Raw genomic sequence first — 22,591 nt, forward strand, 5'->3', positions numbered from 1 at the left:
ATGAAAGCACAAACCATTCTTTTTGATCAACAGAAATTAGTAGTACATTTTATCCATGTATCTGTGTATATATCTATCTGTGTATATATGCTTATATATAAAAATCATTTCCCTTCTTAAATCCATGTTTCATAGAGCTATCAAATATGAACACAAATATAAATTTAACAAACAAATGAGAAAATAAGATATAAGGAATTTTAAACTATAGTTAGGTATAATGTTTTGAATTTTGTAATTATAACTATTATATACGTATTGTGTGTTTTAAAATATTTACAAAATTAAATATGAATTCTGAAAATGAGAGAATAATCACAGACTTTTAAAACCCATTTAATTCACATTTTAAAATAATCACTTTTAAACATTAAAAAAAAGATGAAGCAAGATATATCACAAACCTTTACAAATTCCCAATGTTGGGGCTGAGGAGTAGCTCAGGGTTGAAGTGCTCACCTAGAATGCAGGACGCCATGGGTTCCATACCTGATCTCACCAAACAGAAAAAAAATTTCCCTGTGATGAATATTATCACTATGTATATTTAAAGAGTGCCAAGAGAATTTTTAAAAAGTCAGTGATACATGAACTTTTTAAAAGCATATTATTATATTATTATAAGTATTATTAAATATTATTATAAAATAAAAATATTGCCAATGAACAGGATAGAAAGATGATTGGATATTTGTAGGAGAATTTACAAAATTGAAATAGATACAAAGAATGGTAGATAAATGAGACATGGGGAGAAAACTATTGCACAATACCACTTAATTAGGGAATCCAGAAAAATAATTAATACAAAGAACATAGAGTAAAACATTACTTGTGATGTGGGTGGGCATGTTGAAGGCACGGGAAGATGTAGGTTAAAGGGTAACAAATTTGCAGGCGTGTGGAATGGTAAGTATGGATGGCTAATGGATGTGTGATAAGTATAGTCAAAATGTTGAACGTTATACTTTGTACTATTAACTTGGAAAGAATATAGATTTTAGTGACTTAGCCCAAAATCAAAGAAACAAAGGAAAATGAGTGGTAATAATATGAGGTGATCATGTAGTGCTTGAAATAATAGGTAAGACACTCGAAATCTTTTCATATAATTATAGTTAATCTCAAGGGAACCAGACTTTTAATACATACAATAAAATATTTAATAGCACACACAGATGTAAAGAAATATGAAGGATAGAAACAAGTCTAACCTTTAATGCTTTTTGGAGATCCAGAAGAGGAGAATGAATTAATGTTAGTTGGGCAACTTTTAAAGAAGTAAAGATGAACATTTACTTGCATTGATAAAAGACAAGAATTTGTACATTCAGAGCATATTATGGATCACAAGTGTGATAAATTAAACACATATAAACTCACAAATGAATACATATAGTAGACAAAATATAGCAAAATTGTAGAATGCCAAAAATAAAGAAATATGTTAAAAGGACCAAAGTTATCCAAAGGAACAAAAATTAGACTAATAATAGACTTCCCAATAGCAACGACAAATTCCAACGTATAATAGAAGTACATCTAACTCATATATCCACATATAATTAAAAATGGAGTAATAAGTAACATATACCTTTGGAAAAAATAAAATGATTTACTCATTAACACAGAAGCACTGAAAATACTCCTGTGTGATGAATTTCAGGAAGAAGAAAATGATACAGAAGAAACATGAAAGTTGTAGGGAACTCAGAGTGTACTGGTGTAAGGATCTTTTTCAGAAACACGGGGAAGTGTTAACACATTTACTCTTTTCTTTTATCAAAATGTGTTCCTTCTGTCAAAGACCATTGAATTCAAGCAGTTTATTAATCCCAAGATGATCCAGTAAGGGACTGTTAGGTAAGAACTGGAAGCATGTGGAACATGCTAATTAATAAGCGTCCACTGTTCACAACCACAGGTGATTTCACTGAGAATCTTGAATGTCCAGGATGCCTTAGAGGCGTCTTACTGGAAAAGCGAGATAGCCGAAGTGTTTGCCATCTGCTTCCTGCCATGTTGTTGGACGAAGATTTTCCTTAACCTTTCTTTCCTGGTTCAAATGGGCTGTGTGCATAAGACTTTAGGAAATATTTTGGGGGCTTGCAACAGGAAGATATTTGGAGAAGCACAGACCCAGTGATCACTGCCAGGTTAACAGACAGATCAGTTGCAATTTACCTGCTGCTGTGAATCACACACTGAATAAATTCATTAGCCTATTTTAGTTTACCTATCTTTCTGTCATCTATTTATCTACTTATCCATCTATGTATCTATCATCTATTATCTATATATATCTATTATCACCTATTATGTATTTAGCATTTATATGTCTATATCTATTTATTATCTATCATCTATCTATGTATGTATCTATCTATGTACTGCCTGTGTGACTCTGTGATTATAAAATTTATATATAAAAAGGACTCATGAGAGCATTGTAATGGTAACAAATAATTTCTTTTCCATTTTTATTTTTCCCTACTTTTTGATTTCATTTTCATGAAAGTGTGTGTGTGTGTGTGTGTGTGTGTGTGTGTGTGTGTGTATGTGTGTGTGTGTGTCTGTTGTCTTTTGGACTGACACTTCCATTTTAAAATTCCTTGTTTCACAATTGAGATATAAGAGAAATAAACATTTGATTTTTTTTTGCAATACTGGAAGATTGAACCAAGGGCCTTCCCACTGAGCTACTCAATTCTTTTTTAGTTCTTGTTTTGAGACAGGGTCTTGCTAAATTGATAAGTTACCCAAACTGGGCCTAAAATTGTGATTCTCCTACCTCAGCCTCCTAGAGTGCTGGGGATTACAGGTATGTATCACCAAACCCAACTAAGAAATAAAAACTTGAAAATAAAGAGCAGAGCCATACATGTATGTATCCATCAATCCACCCACCCATCTACCTACTTTCATGCTTAAATATCAGCTATTTTCTTCATATTCTTCTATGTTTGAAAGTTTAAATATGGCAAATAGGTTATGGGAAAGGCTGGAATTTATAAATGTAATATAAAACATTTTTCATGTGAAGTTTAGAAAAGAATACATAAAATTCCTATATGAAAATTTACATTTGACCTTATCTTTATGTTTTGTTTACAGATAGCTCCAAGGAAAAGATTCCTAATTTGGGTTTTATTCCAATGTCATGTCAAATGGTTGACAAATTTTCTGGAGACATTTTGAAAGATTTACCTTTTCTAAAAAGGTAGGGGCTAAAAATATACTTTAAGCAGTAAGCAGGATAAGTTATTTAGTAAGGATGCCTTGAAATGTACCAGATTAGAGTACATTACATGTATTCTATATTTGTAATATGTAATGAACTTAATATCAAAAATTTCAATACATTTTGACTTCACTGTATAAATGTTTTTGATTTTAATATTATTGTAAACTACCACAGGCACATGTTGCTAAATAATAAATTAGTAGTGAACATTCATTGTTGTCAACAGGACAATTAGAGGTGAAGGGTGGATTCTTGAGCCTGTAATAAACTATTTTTTGGGCTCTATAATCCACATTGTATCACAGAAGGAGGTAGGAAGATATGGATTTCAAAGTTATTAGTATTAAATAAAATCTGTGCTTTGATATGTTAGGAGGGATTTAAAATATATTTACTTTTTTGGCTCACAGTGATGATCCTATTGTTACTTCACTGGTTAAACAGAAGGAATTTGATGAACTCGTGCACTGGCATTCTCACAGACTCCTTAGTGATGATTATGATCGGACAAAAAGCAGCTTTGAAGGTGAGTTCTCAGACTTCAGTTTATCTTCTCCTCTGTTTTCTATTTATAGAGAAAAATGATCACATTATCATTCAAGAATTAAATATTTTTAAATGAGAATAGAACATGTTATGGTGGATATATTGTGTTAGCTTGAGAAGTTTAGAAGTTGAACTAAGAGACCCAGAAGGGAGCCAGGATCCTTACTTTGTAAATATCCTCATCCTGTGCAAGAGGAGGGCACAGAGATTTTGTGAGTACCGCACTCACCCTAAAGGGGGGCGAATTGTGTACAGTATTAAGGGAGGAGAAGAGGCTTGCTCCCCTCTACCCTTGTGCTCTGGCTGCTGTCTTGAAGTGTTGCCCTGTGCCATACCACCCTGCCTTGCAGCTTAGCTGATTATGGACTGAAACCTCCACAAACAGTGAGCTAAATAAACCTTTGTTTCCTTCATTTTGGATGTCAGGTATTTTGTTCCAGAAATAAGAGAAAAGTAACCAAGAGAGCACATAAGATATTTTGCTGTACATTAGGAAAGATAATAAAGAAAATTCTTGTTTTCTTTATATTCATATGTAGATTTAGAGGAGGAAGCACTCAGATGTGGTATTTGTCTCTACAAGAGCGAGGCACTAGAAAGTCTTATCAGCCTGCTTATATCAATAGCTATCAAAATTCCACAAAATGTGAGGTGATATGGTAAAATTCAGATTTTTCTCAGTCTTTTAGCTTGACATGTTTAGATTCATACAGAGAAATAAGCCACCATAGGCACACATGTTGGTAAATAGTGTAGATTTTTGGAGGATGTGGAAGTAAGTCAGACTTTCTTTGTTGGATCTTCGTGTGCCATTGGATTTTTCCCAAGATTCCAGCTCATGTTTTTTATTAAGAGTAACAACTTTTTCTACTCAATGATGTGAGAAGTCAGAATAATCTAGATTATTTTCTTCTTGATTCTGCATGTATCTTCTAAACCTAATTTTTAGGTCACAGGTCACAGAAGTAATGCCCAGAATCTTTCACTTTTTTGTGGCACCCTGTATTTTGCTTTTGGAAAGTAGGCCATGAAACACATTTTGTTACCTGTATCCTTTAAGTACAATACAAAATTATCCACTCAAGTGATGGGCTGAGTTCAGATTAGCTGTTAAGCAAAAGTAATCAGGTCAAATTAGTGTTCTATACTAGAAAGCAAAGTGTGTTTCAGTGTGGGATAGTGTCAGGTAGATAGAATGCCACTGAAAAGTACAATCATATTGCATTTTAAATCTATTCTTTTTCAGGAAAGACTAAAGACCCTTGGGTTCAAAAAGATCTGCAAAAATATCATCGTTTTCAGCGTTTATATGGAAATTCATTAGACCCAGTGTCTTCAAAACTCATTGTGACTCAAGACATAAAGTGGAAGAAGAATTTTAAAGAGGTGAAGAGCAAAAAGACACATGTAAGATTCAAGACATCCTATACATTATTAGTTATTTTTTCTTAAATTACTATTTGTTCAATTCTTTGATAATTTCTTTCTGCATGTATACTTTCTTTTTATAATGAGTACTTATAAATCTAACTTAGTTGGTAAGAACATCTAATCTGCATGTATAAAATTGTATGTATTCCTCTGCCATGACATCATATGCATTAATTGGAAACAAATACAGCACATTAAGTGACTAAAGTCACAAATTTAGAAATATTGAAGTAATATTAAAACACAGTTATTTACTAGTAAATAACTGAGACAATACTCTAGCTATGTATTTCAGTCTGTCCTTGAACCTTCTACAGTATGTAGCCCAGGTTGGCCTCAAACTTGTGGTGATCCTCCTGCCTCAGCCTCTCAAGTACTGAGATTACAGGTGTGCACCACCATACCTGGCTTAATTTCTTTCTATATTCTAGATATTAGTACTCTGACTAAGGAACAGCTGTAGAGAGTTTTTTTCCATTCTGAAAGGTTTTTTTTCCCACTCTGTTGTTTCTTTCAGTGTCCAGAAGATTTTAAATTTAATGTGATGCTATTTTTCCATTCTTGCTGTTATTTCTTGTGCAATTAGAATTTTATTCAGAAAGGCTTCACATTTGCCAGTGATTTCAAGAATTTTACCCATTTTTTCTTATAGCAGGTTAAGTGTTTTTGTTTTAACATTTAGTTCTCTGGTCCATTTCAATTTTAATTTATTACATGGTGAGAGATATGGGTCTATAATATTCTACATGTAGCTAGCCAGTTTTCCAAGCATCATTTATTAAAAAGGCTTTTTTCCCCTCCAATGTATATTTTTGGCCCCTTTGTAAAAAATCAAATAGTTGAATGTATTTGGAATTGTTTCTGCATCCTCTGTTGTGTTCTATTGCTCCTCAGGTATGTTTCCATGCCAGTACAATGCTGTTTTTATCACAGCAGTTTGTAATATAACTTCAAGTTCAAAACTATGATGCCTCTTACTTTGCTCTTGAACCAGGAATTGCTTTTGCTAGTTTGTATCTATTCCAGTTCCACATAAATTTTAGAGTTGTTTTCTCCAGGTTAGCCAAGCATACTGCTGGTAATTCTATTAAGATTGCATTAAATCTTTATATCAACGTTGGAAATAAGGCCATTTAGACTATTTTGTTTTTGGCTATCCAGGAACAGGGCATAGCTTTTCTTTTTTGGATGCCTTCTTTGATTTTCTTTTCCAGAATATTTTGATTTCAATTGTAGAGATTTTTCTCCTCCTTAGTTAGGTCAATTCCTAAGTATTCAATTTTCTTGATGTTGTAGTAAATGCCACATTGCTGAATTTGCTTATCAATTCTAGGAGTCTTCTGGTGGATTTTTTTTGAGTATCTATGTAAACAATAATGTCATCTACAAATAATGTCAATTTGACTACTTTTTTCCTTATTTTTATGTCTCTTTAATTTCTTTTCCTAGCCTAATTTCGCTTGTCAATGTTTTGAATATTGTGTTGGAAACTCATTTGTTTTAGGGTTTGAAGAATTTTATTCCAAGCTTTGTGTTGAGAATTTGTAATTGTAATGGGTTTATCTCTACAAGCAATTCATTTGCTTTCTGTAACTGTTTTTAAGTTCGTGTTCTTTTGCATAAGATGATTTGTTGAGTGTTTTTTGTTTGTTTGTTTTTGTTTTTTATTTTTTGGTACTGTGGCTGCTTGGGGTTCTATATGCATCACATATCTACATGTTAAATTTCTTCTTCTTATTTTGATATTTTCTGCTATTACCTCAGTAAACAGGTTTTTTATGACATTTATACTGTCTTCCGACTTTCACTAATTCCAGTTAATCTTAAATTAGTCTTGTTTTTGTCATGTCGAAGTTGTCAGACCCATTTTCATGTCCTCTTGTTTTTTCTAAGGTGTATCTGATTAACTGATCACCAACAATAGGCAAGTCTTCTAGATCTGACACTCTGTGTCTGTGTTGGTCACTTCTGCTACCTATACTTTTGATAGAAGTTTTAATTACCCAAGTTTATAGTTGGAACCTTTTTATGGACTCTAATTTTTTTTCCATCCTAGTCATGCATGTTTTGCATGATGTTTTTAGTTGTTCTAGCTTTTTTTAAAGTGTCTTTTGTAGAGTTGGTGATCGGTTTGGTTATTTTGCCCATTGTTATTTCCTCTCTGAGTTTGCCAAGAGCCTTCTTGATCTATTTTGTCAACTCTTCTTTTATCCTGTCAAATTGTTTGGCTATGTGGCTTTTGGTTTCTTCCTCTTCAGTGCCCCACGGGCAAGTTTTAAATGAGGTGTAGTGTTTACATTTTAAAACATTGCTTTATACAATGTCATCTTGGAATATTTTGAATTTGTTGCAAACTATGTTCCTTACCTTTTGAGCAGGAGACCAAAGCTGAAATAATTGCTAGAGAGAATAAGAAGAGATTATGTACCAAGGAAGAACAAAAAGAAGAGCAAAAATGGAATGCTCTGTCATCTTCTATCGAAGAAGAAATGACACAGAATTTAAGCTCTGGATTAAAGAACCTGGAAGACTTTTTGAAGTCATGTAAAAGTAACTCAGTGAAAGTTCGGGTAGAAATGGTCGCATTAACTGCCTGTTTGAAAGCATGGAAAGAACACTGTCAACATGAAGGTACATAATTATGATTTCTTATTTTTGTGAACTGGAGAACTATAGAAATGTTATGATGATCGTAGCCATTCGTTAGCTGAAAATTTATGTTAGAAGTCTTATGTGCAGTTTCCAATTTTAGTAAGTATTATCACCACTTTATCAATGAACAGTTATATCTTAGGATTTTAGTAGTAAATACAGAGCAAAACCATAGACACAGAGGTTTTAAAACAGCTATATATCAAGTACTGGCATGATTAAGGGAACCAAAAAAATAATGAAGCACCCAGGGAGAATCTAGCACTCTCTTGTATTCCAAAGCATAAACATTTTTTGGGGGAGGGGAAATTGATATTTGTGATCGTCTGCTGTACTGAGTTCTTTCAAAGTTGCTGTGAGTTTCTTGTGCTCTACTATATATAATTTCTACAAAGATAAACACAAAAAAGAAAGAGAAAGACAGTGTGAAATATGAAGCAGTAGATGAACATCTACAAATTAATAGCTGGTGAAATAACTGTGTTTGATAGTACTTCCAACTGAGGTGTTTTTTGTTTTTTTTTTTTACTAAATCTGGTTGATGTGTCAGTTTTGAGAGCTCCACACTTGAATCTTTTTAACACATGACTCCCAAGTTCTCCCTGCCACCCAATCTGCCTTGAGATTTTATTCCTTTTACTTCCAGTGCGTGTTCTAGCAGAGTGCGTGTTTCACTGTATTTTATCCTAATGAGAGGTGTAAGACGTAGCAGCATTAGGGGCTGGGGATTTAGCTCAGCGGCATAAGCACCTGCCTTGCAAGCAGGCAGTCCTGAGTTGGATCCCTGGCATCCATAAAAAGTTAAAAAAAAAAAAAAAAGAGCAAAGACTTAGCAGCATGTGTGGTTCTCGCCAATCAAGATGATAAATTAGATTTGCAATTGGGGGCTACTAAGAGAAATCAGTAGTGGCTTAAAGAATATAGTAGTTTACTCATTTAAGTAGGGCATGTGTGGCCCACCTAACCTGCTGGGGCAGATGGACAGTGTCACCAGTGACTCAGTCTCCTCTGTCTTGGCTCCATTATCCTTGGCATGTGTTCCATTCTTCAGACTGCTTCATATTCCTTGGTGGCTGTATTGTAGCAAATAGGAGAAAAGGACAAGGCAAATTTTTCTTCACATCTGTTAGAGTCTCATCTCTGTATTTTAAGGAGTTTTCTTACTATCAGCAACTTCCTTTTAGGTATCATGAACCAGAACTTGGTAACAAGGCCACGTCTAATCACAAGGACTTTTGGTGAAGGTAGATTTTACCTGGTTACACTGAAGTTCTTTTACCTGGTTACACTGAAGAAGGAATCATAAAGATTAATAAATGAATAGGGAACGATGTAATAGTTTTACCCTCAGGGTTCTATGTCATTGTCTAAATTCTATCTATTCTCCAAATCCATTTCATGAAATATCTTTCCATAAAGCCTTGCTTTGATAGGACTCACTTAACACCTACAGTTTCTACTGCATATTGTGGAACAGTCAGGTTATTATATCTTGTCTTTTTAACTGGATGGAAAGCTCCTGGAGGATAAGAACTTTGTATTAAGTTTCTTGGGTAGCTTCCTATAGTCTTCATTAGATATTTGGAATAGTTATTGAATAGATACAAATAGGTTAATTGGAGAAAAGGTGGACTAATAGGAACCCTGACATAGTAAGTATCAAATGATTAGCAGAAAGGACAAGTATACAAGATCTATATATATGACTCTAAAGGACTGGAGAAGGATTATGCAAATCTACATCTGGAAGTTGAAATAGATGGATTGATTTGAAGGTCTCCAATGATTATACTAAGTGCATATTTGTGGTTAAAATTAGAGTTCAAGAAATATTGCTAAATTTTAAGTTTTACATTTAAAGATATATAAACATTTTCCTTTGAAAATAATAGAAGATAAATTAAAACTGAAATGCTGTTATTCTCCATGAACTTCTAAAATCTGCAGCTGTAACAACCTCATTTCTATCATGAATTTCAAGATTTTTCTTTATTCTAAATTTAGCAGAGCTATTCACAAAAATTCATAGGGATGAAGCACAGATAATGAAAGTTTAATTTTATTCAGTTCTCTACATCAAAATTTCCATTAATACCAAATAAGATTTGAGTTTAATTAAGATTAATAGGCCAGATGATTCATCTTGGATATTGAAAATCTACTATTTGATGGCTTTTTATAACCATTTTACCGTTTATTTTTTACAAAGGTAAAGCCACAGAAGATTTAAATATAGCTGTCCAGATGATGAAAAGAATTCACTCCTTGATGAATAAATACTCAGAACTTTTGCAAGATGTAGACCGGCACCTCATAGGCAGATGCCTTAAGTATTTAGGATTTGATGAGTTGGCGAGGTCATTATATACAGATCAGGTAATATTTGGATAGTATAAGTATTCGGTATACACAAGTTTCTTGAAAATGCATAATCTCCTTTAGATTATTTTTTACTTAAAATATTATAATGATTACTTATCCAAATACTCAATCTTGACGTAATATAGAATTAGAAATGTTGTATAAATGCTTTGCTGTACAAACAGAATGAACATCGGATGATTTGTGTAGACTGTGGAACTAATTGAATAATTAATTGTGACAAAACATCCAAAAACTATAATGTGATTATTCCATTTTTAAAAATATATCACATAACTGTAAGAACCATAATAGATATTTAAAAGTCTTGAGTCTATTAATACATTTGTAGTGACGAGGATAATTTAAGTGGTAATGTTGATACAAAATTTAAAAGGTGATAAAATGATTTTATATAGGAGATAGAAATAAATATTTTAATCACTTAATTGATATTTATTTTCAAAATGGTCTTTGGGATGATATAGGATGTAGTGGATGACAAGAAGAATAAGAAGAGGTATTCAGTTGGCATTGGGCCAGCTCGGTTTCAACTACAACACATGGGCCACTATTTGATACGAGAGGAAAGGAAAGATCCAGATCCAAGGGTCCAGGGTTTTATTCCTGATACTTGGCAGGTAATGATGCAAACACAAGTGGAAAAAATCATATATATGTGCATAGACTTCTTAATGTTGTTATGTCATATAATTATGAGAAATGTCAAATGCCTTTTCTCACTTAAAAATGTAAGCTTTTGTTTAACATATGCCATTTAGTTGGAAGTAAGTGATCAATTTACTATATAGATTTGAAGATGGAAGACATTCATACTATCCAGCTGTATCATTTTGGAGCACTCTCCTAATTTGCTCCATGTCATTAGGATTTCATACATAAATACATAAACTAACACAGAGAAATTTGGGTGGTTTACACAATGGAGATAATTGTTTAGATATTTATACATTACAGCTAATAGTCTTCTATAAATGTATATAAAATGCCTATGGGTGGTTATAAAATTGGGAAGAAATGAATCCAATTTTGCATATATTGACTATATACAATTGATAATACATTGAGCATATTTACTTACAAAAATGCAATTTCATATATTCAGTCTAATAAATGGTTAGAACCAGAGTATATGTCAGCTTTTTATTACTGGTATGAAATACATGGTGTCCTAACTTTATAAAGGAGTTTATTTAGGTTATAGAGGGCTAGGTGCGATTAGACTCAGGCTTGTTATAACTACCTCATCTTGAGAACTAACCAGGAATCCCACAGGAACCACTCTCCCTGGGGTACTCCCATTGGCCTCCCACTCAGTGCCACTTAGTAAAGATTCCAAAACCTCTTAAAACTGTATCTCGGGGATCAAGCTGCCAACACAAGGACTCTTGAAGGATCCTAAAGCCATATACAAACTACGGGATATTCCTTCCATGACAATAGTGTGCTATTGTAAGAACTTCATGCTGCCTTTCTATAAGTTGGAAGACTAATTTTGTATTTCAGTGCAGGTAAATTTCTATGAGCCAGGTAAATGCTCTCCACTAATTGTATGTGCATTGTAACTCTCCTGATACTCACTTAACTGTCAGGTGTGATTGGGAGTGGACCTAGACTTAACAGGGTTGCAAGTTGCGATTAGAATATATTTTTCCATCCTGCGCACTTCATAGGCTTACAGTTCCTTTGATTAGTTATCATGTTGATGAATAAAAGCACATGCTGTGGAGATGAAGCTCTTACCTGACCTCCACACCAGGCACCTTGTATTGTGTATAGAAAGTAGAAGTTGGGTGAGACAATTAAGATTTTTGATGTTTTTCCTACCCAGCTATTTTTTCATCATTAAAATGTATTTGTTACTTCTTAGAGCATTATTTTTCAAAGCCATTCTGCCCTTACTAAATGACACTCAACTACAAAGAAATCTTCCCAGGAACAAGATGCTTGATTCAGATTTCCTTTTCATTTTGCAAAAGTAAAACTCAACTTTCAGGTACTCAAAAGCAAACAAATTGCATCCTCTGAGAGAATAACATGTTCTTCAGATATTTAAAAAATGTTTTCCTCTATGGAATTGCAACTTCCAAGCATTCCATTTGATACTCAGAAAATTATACTGAAAATGATTAATACATGTGATTTGCTAACACGCTGTTTACATTATTGAGACAAATTGTATTCTGAACTCTGCAGCGAGAACTCCTCGATGTGGTGGATAACTATGAATCAGCAGTGATTGTTGCCCCCACATCCTCAGGGAAAACCTATGCTTCCTACTACTGCATGGAGAAGGTGCTGAAAGAGAGTGATGAAGGGGTGGTTGTATATGTTGCACCAACCAAGGTATTGCTCAAGTTCATGCAATTTGCTCTTTTATTTCTAACCTCCTTTTAAAAACACTGCATGTGATCACGTGATAAACCTTGTTCACTTTATTTCTTAATCTGAAATTGTTTATTCCAGTTTCAGAGGCTAAAATAGCACCTTCCTTGGAACCATTTTTTTTTAAAATCTAGTCTTGTAATCGTGGCTTTGAGCTTGATATTTGAATCATCTAGCAGAACATACTTTTGGATCATTACTGTTGTTCCTTGATATTCCACCTTAGTATACTTTATTATCTGACTCATGATGGTCTGTTTCCTTGTCAATCAGGCCCTTGTTAATCAAGTGGCAGCAACTGTTCAAAATCGTTATACTAAAAATCTGCCAGATGGTGAAGTTCTGTGTGGTGTTTTTACAAGGGAATATCGTCACGATGCGCTCAACTGTCAGGTAGGATATGTTCTTTAATAAACTTACTATAACGTTTTGTGACAGTACTCATCTGTCTCTTTGATTAGAAGCCCAAAATTTTCATAAGTCTTTGTGAAAATGATTTCTTTAATATATGAATGACAAAAAGACTTCAGAGAAAAAGTAATTTTGCTACATTCTGAAGAGTAAGAAGTAGAACTTATTTTTTTCTAAGGATCTTTATATTTTGATTTCAGATTTCAACTATAGTTTATTACATTTTGATGTGTTTATTAATGAATTGAAAAGGTTTATAAGAATACTGTCATAAAAATTAATGGAAATTTCTTATCATAATTATGTTTTCTGCAAAGCACTTTTTAAAAAAGCTTTTTAGTTTTTAGTGCTGAGGGCTGAACCCAGGGCTTCTAGCTTGCTAGACAAGTGTTCTATTACTGACGTAAGTCCCCAATACCCTGCAAAGCTCTTTTGAAAGATACTATAAAACATGTATTAAAGATGTTAAACCTTTATTAACAAAATCGTAGATAGATTTTTTTCCTTATCAAACTTGCAGATCCATAATACAAAATAAACAAAATATGAATGCAGGTTCATGTGACACTAATGCAGTAGCCCTGGAGATGTGCTACTCAAATAGCTTTTTAAGGAAAGATTTGTTGCCCAGAAATGAGGAGTGTGGGGAGGGTAGATGCCAGGTGATCCTGGATCTTTCTATATTGTCCACCTTCTGTGACTGAGTTAAACATATGCACAAAAGTGGGTCATTCCAGCTTGGTGTAGAAAACCTGATAGACAATATTCATCTAGAATTCTGAGGTATATTGACTGAGGTTCTTTCTAGTCTGCAATGAGTCCAGGTTCCCTTGTTGATTCTTATTAAACCTAATCCAACCCAAACTATGGCAGGGTTAGATTTTAAAAACTCAAACCTGTGACACTGAACAGTTTCTGTTTTCTAATGCTGAGTGATTATTAAAGAGGATTATGGTGAAGATGAGTATGATTAAAGTATGTGATCTGCATGTGTGCAATGTCACTAAGCATTATTTTCAACACGTAATATATGCTACTATTTACAATAAAATAACTAAAACTTCAAATTTAATATTTCAGCACTTTTGAGCTGCAAAATTTGAAGTTTCATATGTTTCAGACTAATGCATCATGATTGTCATGAAATTGTCAGAAGTAACATTATAGCCTAATTTTCAGCAGACAAATCTAGGACCCATAACTCTAACGTATATAGTTTTGTAATAATGTTTGTACCTACTAAGTGCTCAATGTATTAACTAACACAATATTGTTATTTTTAGGTGCTTGTTACAGTGCCTGCCTGCTTTGAAATTCTGCTGCTAGCTCCACATCGCCAACAATGGGTGAAAAGGATTAGATATGTTATATTTGATGAGGCAGGTTTTGTTTTACTTCACTGGGTTAATTTTCTACTGTACATAAACACTATAATGAAGATCTTCAGTGCTGTAAGAATCTGTCTACTGGAATTTAGGTCAGGGCAAAGAGTGATTATTTTCTTCAGCCAAGTTTATCTTTTGCCCCACTTTCCCTGTGTGACTCTGTGGAGAAAGTTAGTGCACTTTTAAAACTCTGTGTGCAAGAAGGAACTTTCATTGGAGATAGCTATTTCAGGGTGGACAGAATTCAAATACCAAGATGTACGCTTCCCTGCATAAAAATTTTAAAAATCAAATCTTGGATTTTTTTTAAGCAGTAAATTTTGAATTGTACCAGTGCTATCAGCTACATATTATGGTATTGTCTTAACAGAAAACATATGACACACAGAAACTACAATTCAAGGAGGCTGGTTTACCAAAGTGTGTGTGAGGAAACCCCTAAGGGTCAACACAGTAACCCAGAGACAGTAACCTGCTCCACTGCTTGAAGGGATAAGAGGAGAAAGTATTTACTTAAGGACCTCACATTGAATTACAAAGACCTATCCCATAATTTTCTATTGTGAATTTGTACTTTAGCATAATAGTAGCTGGTTATGTTTTCCCCCAATTGTACATCTGGATGATAAAAGAAGCAGTCTTTGTGAGGACCGACCTTCAGGTGAATTCTACAGGTTCAGTAACAGGCAATAATAGTATTTATTGTTGTTTTAAAATTTTATTTATACAAGTATTTTATGCCGAGAGAACAATAATGTGCAAGCTCTTGAGTAGGAACGGTGTGGTCAATGAATAAAGATCAGTATGCCTAGATCATGGTAAGGATGGGGTAAATGGCTTGAGGTAAATCCAGATGCAGCAGTGATGAAATTACATCAGGCATCTTACTCTTGGCAGTGGTGTGAGGGATACAAGGTGACAAGAAAGGAAGCAAGGACAGTAGTCTTGAGAGACTTTTCGTAGTGCAATGAGATGTGATGGAGGCTTCACTGGCAGTGGATGTAGACAGAAATGAATAGATTTGAAAGAAAATTTTGAAAGTTAAACAAAGAAAAATATATTGTTAGGTTGGGTATGAGGATTTAAAGAAATCTAGGTTTCTACTTTTTCTATTGCCTGGACTTTCTACTACATATTTTTACTTGCCATCTAACTAATGCTGGTGGGAAATTATACGTAAGGATTTCATGTCTTATTTTCTGTTTTTAAGTCAACCTTTTCAGCTGAGAAAATTTCTTTCTTTAATAGGTCCATTGTCTTGGTGGAGAAATTGGAGCAGAAATCTGGGAGCATCTCCTTGTCATGATCCGATGCCCATTTTTGGCTCTGTCAGCTACAATTAGTAACCCTGAACATCTCACTGAGTAGGACTGCATTCTACTTTGGAGTGAATGCTTACCTGTCTTAAACATTTGAATTGCATATTTTCTATATGGGCTTTGAAGAGTTTCACAACTTTCTGGTTAGCTAATCGTTTATGTGTAGATGATCAAGGTAGGCTTTCTAGCACTTCCTGGCATGTGCTGGCTATCCTCTATAAGTACCAAGTACTCCCTACTGCAGCTAGATCTGCAATTTAATAGGAATTTCCCCCCCAGTATCTCCAAACAGATTAATAAGAAACAATGAATACATGTTTATTTTTTCTTTACCAGGAAACCAATAATAGAGAGATAATAATACATTCAGCCATCAACCCTAAGATGAGTCAGCTTACTTTGTAGAGATGTCTAGAAGATGTCAAAGCTTGATCAATTGCATGCCATTTTTGTCACTGAGTATGATTTCTGCACAATAATAATGATTATAACATCTAACCCTGTGATAAGTATCTTCTATGTGCCAGCTACTCTTCTAAGTATTTTGGATGTTGATTTTAAGTGCCAGCAAGCCTTACAGTTTAGTATTTTCCCATTACTGTTATTAGAAAACTACTACTTCTTCTAATGCTTCTCTATTACCACTGCCACCACCACCTCTACTACAATTTCCATTTTAAAAATATGGAAAACAAGGTACACAAAGACTAGGTATTGCAACCAACAGCCCTGCTTGCAGAATTTAGTCCGGGAGTGAATCTTTCTAATACATTTATAAACCATGAAATTTTCAATTGTCTTTCCTGACACTATTTAATTAATGGGAAACTTTTCCATTTCCTGCCTCAATAATATATAACTTTATATATATAAACCTTAAGGTGGCTGCAATCAATAAAACATTATTGGAGACAAGAGGACAAAATAATGGAAAAAAGGATGGCCTCCAAAAGAAGTGCTGGCTCTCATGCCAGTTTATCCAAAGACTACGTGCAAATAAAGCAATCGTATAAGGTTAGACTTGGTAAGTTAGATAGATCCTTAAAAATTTTATATTTGATACTAAAATTCTTCCATCATTACATTTCCATTAATTAGATAAGTTGTGTCCTTCAATTTCAGTGCTTTATGGAGAGAGGTACAATGATTTAGAGAAGTACATATGTTCCATCAAAGAGAATGACATTTGTTTTGATCACTTTCACCCATGTGCTGCACTAACCATAGATCACGTAAGTAATAACTTTGTCATGTTTGCTCTGAGCAATACAAGTTATTTATATATATTATAATTGAAAAACTGCTTACTTGATACTTGCCAGAAATAAAGGATAGATGCTTTACAACAGATTTTTCCACCTTGATTTTACAAATAACAGGGATGTTTTTTCTAGCTCCATTGATTCTTTAGTGGCATTTGGATCTACAGTGCTTAAAATATACTAAAACTTTAACCTGAGCTTTTAAAATTGCATTTATTCTGGATATTATTTTTGCCCGTGTTCTTTTTTGACAACACCCTTCTCTCAATACAGCTCAGACTTCATGCGAATAACTCCTAATACCTGTGAGAGTCTGATCATCATGATAAGGTTTAACAAGGAAAAGTACCTCTCACTATATAGAGATATAAATACCTATGTATATATTTATATCTCAATATATAGCAATCACAACATATTTTGGCAGTGAACCAATAAGGCAAAGACTTAAAAAGATTTCAGTTGGGGCAATATTAGGAGAAAATAGGGAAGGATTTCTTAAATTTTTCTTGAGTATTTCTCTTCTTCACTTATTCTATTTCTATGAATGATCAATTTAAGTTCCTATTGCTTGTCAAAGTGACAGCAGGTAAATACCTTGTCTTCCTACTTAAACTTATGAAGTCAAATGTATTCTACATTCTGGTACCATATTAAACCTCATTAATATAATTCAGGTCTTCCCCAATTATTAAAGGCTTTCCTTTGCAAGGACCAGTTCTGTAGCGAGTCAACTAAGGTCTTCTATGACCAGTGTCCCATCCATTCATCTATTGCATGAACCTTCCCTGGGAACCTCCTGCTGTCTCCTGTACCTCAGATATTTAAACCTGATGCCAAATGCCAGCTTTCCAGATGCTATTCATTTTGCATGATGTGACTCCATTTCACAGTCCTGTGACTTCCTCAGCTAGATGTACTTATAATCTTTTTTCAGTAGTTTTGTCTGTGTTTCTCATGTGACACCAATCAAAGTCAGCTTGCTTCTGAGGATGTTTACATGTATGTGTTCTTTATCTTTCAAGAGTAATGCTTTGAAAACACATTTTATGTATATTTCCTAGCAAATGGGCACGTATATAAGATGTGCTCACTAAATACACGTTAAATAAAGATAGTCAACTGCAATTGAGCATTTGCTACGTATTCTGGAAGTTTTGTGTATTTCACTTTTTTAAAGCATCGCAATTATAAATATCCTATTACTGTTTCCATTTAGGGTTGAGAAGCATAAAAACCTTAACTAACTCAGTGTTTCTGTGCTAAGTAAATGTTTGATTTTAAGTGCCAGCAAGCCTTACAGTTTAGTATTTTCCCATTACTGTTATTAGAAAACTACTACTTCTTCTAATGCTTCTCTATTACCACTGCCACCACCACCTCTACTACAATTTCCATTTTAAAAATATGGAAAACAAGGTACACAAAGACTAGGTATTGCAACCAACAGCCCTGCTTGCAGAATTTAGTCCGGGAGTGAATCTTTCTGATACATTTATAAACCATGAAAGCAATGTTAGACTCCCCACTCTGTTTTCTAGGATTTGTCCAACAAACATATGAATGAATGTGAGTCAGTTTATAATCTTTGATACAGCAGGTTTTTTTTTTTTTTTTGGTACCAGGGGTCAAACTCACGACCCCTTGCTTGCTCCCTTAGGGAGGGGTTATCATCTTAGTCCATTCAGTAGGCTCCTATAACAACGGTATCATAGAGTGGGGAGTGGGTGCCTCTAAAAATCAATGTCTATTTTTCACAGTACTGGAATCTGGCAAGTTTAAGATTAAGCTTCTGGCAGATAGGGGATCTGGTGAGAAATCACCCTCTCGTTCATCAGTGGCTCCTTCTTGCTGTATTTTCACATGGTAGAAAGGACAAGGTGGCTCTCTGGGGCTTCTTTAATAAAAAATTATAACTTGTAATAGTTCTTCTCAAATGACCTATTGCCTCCAAAAGCTATCAGCTCCCAAAATCGTCACACTGGGAACCATGTTCTAATGTGTGAGTTTGGAGGGATCACAGTCATTCAGGCTGAAGCAAATATTAATCAGCACTTAGTGACCAGGTTTTCACTGGCAATTTGTAGCAGTAATGGTTGATACCGAAAGAAATGTTCAATACAACTTTTGTAGAACAGGAAATTCTTATATCCACTAAAGTTTTTCTGAAATGAAAAAAAGAATGGCAGACATATTCCAAAGATTTAAAACAGATTTAAATCAGGAGGATAAACAGGGTATTTATTGTAGTGTCTTCAAGGTTGACTGTGAGACTTTGTCTTGAGGTTGACCTGGTTCCTATCTTGGAATCTAAGCAAAGATTTGTCCTTTTTGCCTTGCTTGATATACATAAAAGTAAAGAAATCATATTCATAATTAAGACAATTTTAGATTCAGTTTCAGAGCAAAAGTACGGTGTTCTTGTTTATAGCATCCACAAATCTTTCCATTTTCCCTCACTCTAATTTGAGCCATAAATACAGTCCACAGAAGATTAACCTAATTAAAAGCTCTTAGGAAATAAACCAAAGCCTTTTGATGAGTTTTTTGATCTTTTATAATTTTGTAATTCAAATACACTCATGGGTGGTATTTTATTTTATTTTATTTTTAAAAAATAAAGGAGATTAAGATAAAAGAGGACATAACAACACAGGTCAGAACAGAACAATTTAAGCAACATAGTGTTTCACCACAAGATAACCTGACATAACAGTAGTTACCATAGTGTCTCTTTCCTTGAAATATTTGAGTATACTTTCGTATACTATAGCATCAAACATAACAAGACAGTGTAGAACCATTCAAGAGGATGAAAGTATTACAGGGTATTTAGAACCAACTAACAGAAAATGAATAATGGTTTCTATATTATCTCCTTGTCTATAAAAAATTTTATTTATACTATCACATATAACAAAATCCAATAAAATACAACATGATAAACTCGATGGAGACAGAAGGACAAAAGCTTGATGGGACTTCAAAACAAGCTGTATTAAATCAGCACTAGCTATTATAATGTCTTGTTTTTTTCAAAATAACTGTTCATACCATCACAGACAATAAAATCAAATACCCCAGAATAAAACCATTCCAATTAATGAATGAAACCATTATAAGGCTTCAAAGCAATATAATGGAGAATCATGATTACCACACATACTTTTATGTATTCTCACCATTTCTTTTCTTTTCTTTCTTTTTCTTTTTTTTTTTTTTTTTTGTATTTTTACCGGTACTAGGGATCAAACTCACGATCACAGGCTTGCAAGGCAGGCGCTTATGCCACTGAGCTAAATCCCCAGCCCCTACCATTTCTTACACTAGGAAAACTATTTGGTATTTATACATGTGAGTTTGATTTATTTTGCTTATGAGTATGATCTCAAGCTGCACCCATTTATTTATAAATATCTCAATGTGATCATTCTTTATAGCTGATAGTACTCCATTGTATAAAAATACCACAACTTTTTATCCATTCCTCAGCTGATGGATATTTAGGTTGTTTCCAAGATTTGGTTATTACAAATTGTGCTGCTATAAACATAGGTGCACATATATCACTGTGGTATGATGCTTTCAGTTCTTCTGGGAATATGCCTAGAAGTGGAATAGCTGGAACAAATGGGTCCTCCAATCCCAGCTTTCTGAGAAATCTCCAAACCGACCTCCACAATGGTTGCACCAGTCTACTCCCACCAACAGTGCAGGAGAGTTCCTTTTCCCCCACAGCCTCTCCAGCATTTGTTGTTGTTGGTTTTCTTGATCCTGGCCATTCTTTCAGGAGTGAGATGGAATCTCAGTGTTTTTAATTTGCATTTCTCTAATGAGTAATGATGATGAACATTTTTTCATGTATTTATTTGTCATTTGTGTTTCTTCTTTGTGTATTCATCTCAGATGCCCATTTTTGGATTGGATCCTTGAATTTTGGGGGTCTGATTTTTTTAATGGATAGTATTTTATTCACATATAAAAGCATTACTACTAACATTTAAACCTTTCAGCTTAATGCTGTTCATTGACTTTGGATTTCTGTTTGTGCCTTTGAGTAAAAAAAGTGCATTGGAAAAAGAATCATAAAACATTTAATTTATTTTAAACATAGATTGAAAGGTATGGATTCCCTTCTGATCTTGCACTTTCACCTCGAGAAAGCATCCAGCTTTATGATGCCATGTTTCAAGCCTGGGAAAGTTGGCCACAGGCCCAGGTAAATAACATTTATGAAATTAATGCTATTATAGGGTATAGTAGCAATGCTATTCTGAGCTTTCATCCTTTCTAATCACTTGTATTTGACCTTTTAAAGCCATAAGTCGACACTTCAGAAATAAGACAGCCCTCCTACATTCTTCTTAAGAGGTTTTAAGTGGCATTTACTTAATTGTGAAAATGTTTCTTAACTTCAGAGATACTGTGGTGTTTTGGTCTCCTCTTACACCTTGTTTTCTAGGTCTCCTTTTCCTGTCCTTTGTCTCTGTCCTTACTGTCTTCTCTTTCATCTCTGACTCAGTGGGTCTCTAGCCTTTCTTTTGCTCATATGTATTAGAAGCTATGGAGAATAATGAGTTCCTCAGTTTCTGTCCTCAAGAGCTTGAACAGTTATTTATGAGACACATAATTGAGAATGATGTTTCAATTTTTAGACATAATTTTATGTATCTTTGTGGTATTTTTTCCAGAAATTATGTCCAGAGAACTTCATTCATTTCAAGGACAAATTAATCATTACAAAGATGGATGCTAGAAAATATGAAGAGAGCTTAAAGGCAGAATTAAAAAGTTGGGTTAAAAATGGCAATATAGAGCAGGTAATTTTCACATGGCCTGGCAATGCTCCCTATTGTCTTTATTGTCTTCTTGAGTTGTATCAGTTAACACTCTTTTTTTCCCCACTGTCAGTTTTCATTTTAGTGTTTCAAATGTATGTGAAGTTTAGTGATTCTGAGATAGAACAAGAAGAGGGAAATTTTGGTTTTTCTTTAATACCCAGTGACTCCTAAAACATGAATGAGAGGCAGCTGGTTCTTCACAGGTGTTACAAGAGCAAGGGGCTGAGGGTCTTATCTGAGCTCACAGTAGCTGAGAATTTCTACTCTTTTTAGATTTTTAAGTCAGGTCTGATCTTCTAATTGTAGTTTTATTCTTTTCATAAATTGAGATTGCTGAGTTTTTAATAATGATATGTATTATTTTTCTCATGTGATTTTTCCATTGTGTTTTAATCTTCCCCAATTCATAAATATAAAGTAATTAATGCCTTAGCAGCTTTCTCTCTTGTGGAAACCAAATGCCAGACACCTGCAACTTAAAGAAGGGACTTGTTTTGGTTTCTAGTTCTAGAGGTCTTGATCTGTACATGGTCAGCTGGTTCTAAGGACAAATGTGGTGGAGCTGCACACCTCATGGCTGTCAGAAAATAGAGACGAGTCAGGGGAGGAGATACTGTATGCCCTCCCAGGTTCACTGCTTGTGACCTGCCTCTTCTAACCAGATTCAGCTTCCTAACAGTGATCTAGTCACCCCCAGAATCCTCACCTCTGAGCAAAAAGATATTTGGGGAGC

The 22,591-nt window shown here is 34.1% G+C and overlaps 1 protein-coding gene across 4 annotated transcripts in view; it reads left to right on the forward strand.

The window, feature by feature from the left end:
- The window catches only part of Ddx60 (DExD/H-box helicase 60), a 72,936-nt gene that overhangs the window by 23,936 nt on the left and 26,409 nt on the right, over positions 1–22,591 (forward strand). For 3 of the 4 annotated variants that reach the window (XM_063234784.1, XM_063234783.1, XM_013151679.2), the window contains exons 11-24: positions 3,115–3,220; positions 3,655–3,770; positions 5,037–5,197; positions 7,600–7,852; positions 10,083–10,249; positions 10,723–10,875; positions 12,452–12,601; positions 12,914–13,033; positions 14,335–14,430; positions 15,685–15,800; positions 16,637–16,779; positions 16,878–16,987; positions 21,132–21,236; positions 21,709–21,837. In XM_063234784.1, the coding sequence (XP_063090854.1) occupies positions 3,115–3,220; positions 3,655–3,770; positions 5,037–5,197; positions 7,600–7,852; positions 10,083–10,249; positions 10,723–10,875; positions 12,452–12,601; positions 12,914–13,033; positions 14,335–14,430; positions 15,685–15,800; positions 16,637–16,779; positions 16,878–16,987; positions 21,132–21,236; positions 21,709–21,837 (1,925 nt within the window). The remainder of the gene's footprint in view (positions 1–3,114; positions 3,221–3,654; positions 3,771–5,036; positions 5,198–7,599; positions 7,853–10,082; positions 10,250–10,722; positions 10,876–12,451; positions 12,602–12,913; positions 13,034–14,334; positions 14,431–15,684; positions 15,801–16,636; positions 16,780–16,877; positions 16,988–21,131; positions 21,237–21,708; positions 21,838–22,591) is intronic. The other variant, XM_063234785.1, reaches the window with a different exon arrangement.

The sequence above is a fragment of the Cavia porcellus genome, unplaced genomic scaffold (assembly GCF_034190915.1).
Source record: "Cavia porcellus strain 051 isolate PalLab524CR breed Dunkin Hartley unplaced genomic scaffold, mCavPor4.1 scaffold_24, whole genome shotgun sequence".
Classification (NCBI taxonomy): Eukaryota; Metazoa; Chordata; class Mammalia; order Rodentia; family Caviidae; genus Cavia; species Cavia porcellus.